Below are 5452 nucleotides of genomic sequence, written 5' to 3'. Positions count from 1 at the left end.
ACAAATTTAATGCTTAAATACTTTGGTATTAACTATCCGATCATAATATAATTGGCCTTGAATACAATTTGAAGTGGAAATCAAAGTGTGTATGCCAAATTTGAAATCTCAGTCTTTTAAATTGTCCATTATCTTTGATTTTTTCGATTTTCAGTCGTGAATCGGAGATTGGACCATTTCTAAATAAAATTTGATCATACGAAGATTTCTACTCCACTAGCCTGTTTGCACCATTTTAGTACAGGGTCTAAGCGGGAACCTTCAATTTAAATTCAAACGAGGCACAAAAACTGCGTACAGTTGCGTACAAAGAACGCGTGTGGCAACCATTTTAGCCCTCTTGCTTATGCAACACTTTTCGCCTGTATCGATGACTCCCTCCTCCAATTAGAGTGGAAAAGTGAGTGTAGGTGTGCGTGTAGGTGTGAGAGTGGTATGTGTTTGAAAAATATCAATAAACACTGACAGCGACCACAAAAGCAGCAGCAGCAGTTGCTTCTTTTATTTATATGTACATGCTTATTATATATAATGAATTTTACATAAGCCTTATTATTATATATAGGTACTAGTCATGTAACCCCATAGTTGACCCCGCAGCTTTGGCTGGTAATTTTTAGCTACAGCAAATGGCCATTTTGTACTCTCATGCCATGCCCCAAAAGACAGGCCCTATACCTGCCACAAGGCGTTGCAACTTGGCGTTCAAGTCACCCCATGTGTGCATGCGTGAAAATTTTTCCACCACATCGATTACTTTACGCAAATTAGTGCGTAGATATTTTGCAAAAATGTTCTATTAATAATTGATGTGCCATTTAATGGGTGTGTGCGTGTGTGCGTATGTGAGTATGTGAGTGCCACGCAATCAAACCAAACCTTACAGTTTAAATCCCCCACTTCAAGTTGCAAGGTGCACATGCACTTACATAACTGCTACGCACATTGCGGTACTTTGAGCTCCACTTAATTTGAATTGAACGTTTAATTTAGTAATTTCACACAATTAGCATTTGACAGTTGACAAACATAAGTTCCATAAATGTTTTATAAGCAACTCAAGCGAATTTGGATTAATTTTGTAGGATTTAAAAACATTTCTGGAAAACAAAATAAAAATAAGCAGTAAAATAAGGAAATTTTATTTAAAAAAAAACATTTAAAGTATAAAGATAATATATAGAGTACAAATTCAATAGTAATATGCATTTTTATTTTAAATTTTAATAATTTTCAATGAAATACAATGTGTATTTAAATAATTCTAGCTGATTCTAAATTACTGGCATTTGTAAAACTTAATTCAAATGTTAAACAGAAAATATTCTGAAACTTTTAATATATTGGGTGGCATTATTCTTATAGGATATCTATATATAATTATAAAACTAACAAAAGTGAAGTACTTTTATATATCTCTAATATTTTTAAACTCCCCATTCAATCGTAGCCAATGGGAGTTGGCAGTCCATAGGTGCTCAAGTTTTTCCTATCGTAAATCGCTTTAAAAAATGATAAGACCTCGTTGCGACTCCAAGTTGTGTCGTAGCACTTGCCACAAATATCTGGACCAGGATATTGTTGCTTGGGGAACTTGGGATCCTCGGTGGAGTCGCCAGCCAAGCGTTGATTCACCTCGTTGTGTGCCTCCCAAAGCCAGAGTATCTCCGCATCATAGGTGTTTACAGAGAACAACTTACGTCTCTCCGCCATGCCCAGGAAATGTTGCACACAATCCTTGCAGCCGAAAAAGTGTTGGACAAAACCATGAAGTGTACGCAAAACAGCGCCAGGTGGAAGAACAGCTGTCTTGGATGATTCCACAGATAGAAAATGGAACAATGTCCATATGGAGCAGGTGAATCCACGCAGAAAGGGACCCGATCCAATGCAGCCCACATAACGTTTCGATTTGAATACCTTGGGCAACTTTTTCTCCAGATTTTGCACTTGCAACTGAAAGGCGACTCCACTCAGTTCCCCATTGTTACCAATAGAATTAACAAATGTATATATTCGATCCAGCAATAATTTGCCGCTGGCATTCAAGGGATTAAAGAGGCGCAACACATTGATCAGTTGTTGCAAGGCCAGCATGTTGTCACCTTTGAAGACAGGCACCTTGGGCAACTCAGTGTGCAACAAGCTGTCAATTGCCTGCTCCAAATCCGCGCGATAAACTTTGGGTTGTTGACTCAAAACTGTTGAAATAATTGCCTGCTGCTCTTCGTCTATAAAATACTTGGCTACAGTTGGCGCTTGAGTGGTAACAAGTGGCGCCACAGGTTGGTAATTCGCGGACTGAAGAAATCTGGTAGCACTTGCAACATATGCTGTCAAGGTGCTATTTTCTGGTTCCAAGGGACTCACATTGCCAACACAGTCCATTATGGCCAATTCGTCACTTTCAGGGATCAGACCAAGACTGCCTAACAATGCCCGGTTGTCCACAATACGCACAGTTACCATGGGCCAAGTTAACAGTTCCAATATTAGATCTCGGCCAATTGTCGAATTCAACGGTTGATAGACCAACACCGTATACGGTTTAGATTTACAATCCTCTGTGAGATCTTCATCTGCAGTAAACACATTTTCCGTCTTATTGATTGGCTCAAAGTTGGGATGTTCTTGTTGCGTGAACTTAATTTTCGAAATATATTCGGCAAGTGTCGAAATAATTTCATCTGGTTCACGTTTGTCGATCTCAAAGCCGAGATCATTTTCGGTGCGTTGAAAATGCGGCGGAAAGACGATCAATGTTGGAGTTTGCCGAATATGATAATCACGACAAATCTTAACATTTATCTCCTGGGCACAGTCAACTGCCAAAACGGAAAGAACACGTCGCCAGTCGTAAAGCTTCCATGAAAGCTTCTTGAAAGTAGCTGCATACCTTCGACAGTCGCCACAGAAATAGTTATAGAACTGCACAAAATTACAATTGCTTGAATTGTAGAGCTCGATTTCCAGCGAATCGTTATTCAATATTTTGACATTATCGTCTGGACTGTACAAGCTGGGCTCAATCACAGCATGAACCACACAAACCGCCAACAACAAGGCCAAAACGAGCAACTTTAATGAGCGTATCATCCTCGTTTCCAGCTGCTGTTGATGCTGTTGATGCTCGTCGGTTTAGTTTTTAAGTGCAACTGATGAGTGCCTCACAGAGGCCTCGGTTATTAAAGCGCGTGCTATGCGTCGCATTATACATAAAATCGACAGAGGTGGAAAAAAGAGAACGACAGACAACAGAGAAGAATAAAAGGTGCGGTCTTACCACAAGATCTATTGGTATTTATATATATTTTTTTTGTTTTGCTTTTTAGTGGGTAACAAATTATCTTCCCAATCATTTTTATTTCAGGCATGCCCAAAATTCTGCTTAAGGCAAAGTCCTCACATAATATACATAAAAATAAAAACACAAATACGTCGAAGCAATCGAATTTTATTTATATTGATCAAAAAAAAAAGTTTGGGAGAATTTTTGAACACTTTGCTGACAGCTTTAAGCCAAAACTGGTATTTCAAGGCCAAATTTATTGACAAGACAGCACAAAATCACATTGGGATTGGGATTGAGCTCGATGACGTTAGCATTGATTAAAGATAAGAAATTAAATGTGTCAAAATTGTTTTTTTATTTGTCATGCTGAGAAGAATGCCTTAAAGCATTTACAATAAAAAGTGATTCTAATGACAATGAGATGGACAGCACTTATCTATTTGGTTCAAACTTAATAGCTGCTCTAATATACATTTGTATATTTATATATAACAAATTTTAAAAAGAAATTAAACTTAATATATTGGTTTTATTATAGCTTAACAGAATTTTGGTCAATGTGCGGCAGAAACCATTCCATTTTCAGTGTCAATCGCACCAGAAAAACAAAAAGTGGAACTAAAGCAGACAACTTACAACAACAATATGTTTAAAACAAGTTTGATGGGTTTTGGTTGTAATCTCGTGTTTTTTTTACAACGTTTTTGGTGGGTTTTTTGAACTGGAATCGGAAACTTTGCATTTTCTTAATGTTTATTAATATAATTTCCTAGATGCGTTAGTTTTACTATGCATAAAGATGATAAGACACAAAAGGTAAAAAAAGAGAAATGAACAAAAAATGCAGCTTTTCAGACAATCCGTTATTACAGATTTTTACAACAAAAGTATATTCTTAAATAAAATACGTTCACTGAAGTCAAAATACAGAAATTGAGTTTATCTTCATTTAATACATTTTCCTCCAATTTATTCAGTTTTGACAGTTATAAAATTTCACATATCATAGCGATAAGACAGAAACTGAAAAATTTAAATGTCAACAAATTTAAAAACACTCTTTCTTTTTCATTTAGACTGAAACTTATTACAATAACTAAAAAATTTAAAATACTTTCCATAAATTTTCATATTTTTCACCAATATTTTTTTTTTTTTTGCTTAAAAATTTCGTAATCGTATTATTTTTTGCTTTTAAGCCATTTACAACAGCTGATTGTTCTGCAGTGTTTTCAATTTTCATTGTAATTTTCACTTTAATCAATCTGCGTCAAAAGTCAATTTGCTAAATTTTGCAATAATTTTATCACTATTTAATTTGTTTTTGTTCACCGCATTTGCTGTCTCTTAAATAAATTAACTTTAATTGTCTTTAAATTTTCATGAAAAATTATAATTTTGATAAATATTGTAAGGATAATTTAATATAATTTAAACTTGTTTTGCAAGTATACAAAACAAAACCAAATCCAAAAATATTAAATAAAACTAAGAAATCAGATAGTTAAAGATATGATCAAGTAAACTCATTTGGCTTCACATTTACCACATTCCCAGTGGAAACCTTTCAATTGTTGACTATTTGCAGAAAACAGAAGTATTCTTACAAGAACTGGCTGTCATTTAATTAACCTTTTGGGCTGAAACCACAATGCTATCACAATGCCAACACTCAGAAGTAAAGTTCTGTTACTTTGCAGCAGCTTGCAGTCCTCAGTTTGGGCATGTTGCAAGCAAATCCAACAAGTTGTCAGCTGCAACAAGTGTTGTGGCACAAGTGGGGAGTCAGGTTCAAAATTCACAAAGTATGCTCAACTTTGCGGCTATATCATTTACATGCCAGATTATGTGAGGAAATCTGCCAAAAAAGCAAACACGACAAGCTGCTCAAAAAGTTGGCAAAAACTTTGCGGTGTGAAAACAGATTCTCGTTTTGTGTTCTCGCTTAAGAGGCAAGTTTAGTGAGGGGTAAGCAGTGGGGAAGGAGCTAACTCAACTGCAGCTTAAAACTTTTTGGCAACAGTTTATGGCCAGGACTGCTGCACACACACACACACAGTCTATACCCTTGGTACTCTTGGTGGCAAGCAACCAACTTGTTGCCTGCTAATTTAATTGCGACAACGAGACGAGGTTTCATTTCAACATCAGCTGCAGGCT

General features: G+C 36.1%; 1 protein-coding gene and 1 long non-coding RNA gene across 2 annotated transcripts; one reads left to right on the top strand and one right to left on the bottom strand.

Moving 5' to 3' along the window:
• Positions 1-1302: 1302 nt before the first annotated feature.
• LOC117793240 (sulfhydryl oxidase 2-like) lies at positions 1303-3096 on the bottom strand. The gene has a single exon (XM_034633529.1). It carries the CDS (start codon positions 3094-3096, stop codon positions 1441-1443), a length of 1656 nt encoding a protein of 551 aa, XP_034489420.1. The 3' UTR covers positions 1303-1440.
• Positions 3097-3188: 92 nt separating this feature from the next.
• Positions 3189-3714, top strand: LOC117793242. Its single transcript, XR_004618239.1, has 2 exons — positions 3189-3271; positions 3371-3714. It is a non-coding gene; the product is annotated as an uncharacterized LOC117793242 (long non-coding RNA).
• The last annotated feature ends 1738 nt before the right edge of the window (positions 3715-5452 follow it).

This window comes from Drosophila innubila, unplaced genomic scaffold (genome assembly GCF_004354385.1).
Source record: "Drosophila innubila isolate TH190305 unplaced genomic scaffold, UK_Dinn_1.0 41_U_U, whole genome shotgun sequence".
Lineage (NCBI taxonomy): Eukaryota > Metazoa > Arthropoda > Insecta > Diptera > Drosophilidae > Drosophila > Drosophila innubila.
This window is presented reverse-complemented; position numbering and strand designations above follow the sequence as displayed.

Coding starts and splice junctions, on each gene's coding strand:
- LOC117793240 (XM_034633529.1), bottom strand. CDS start 3,096: ATGATACGCTCATTAAAGTTGCTCGTTTTGGCCTTGTTGTTGGCGGTT.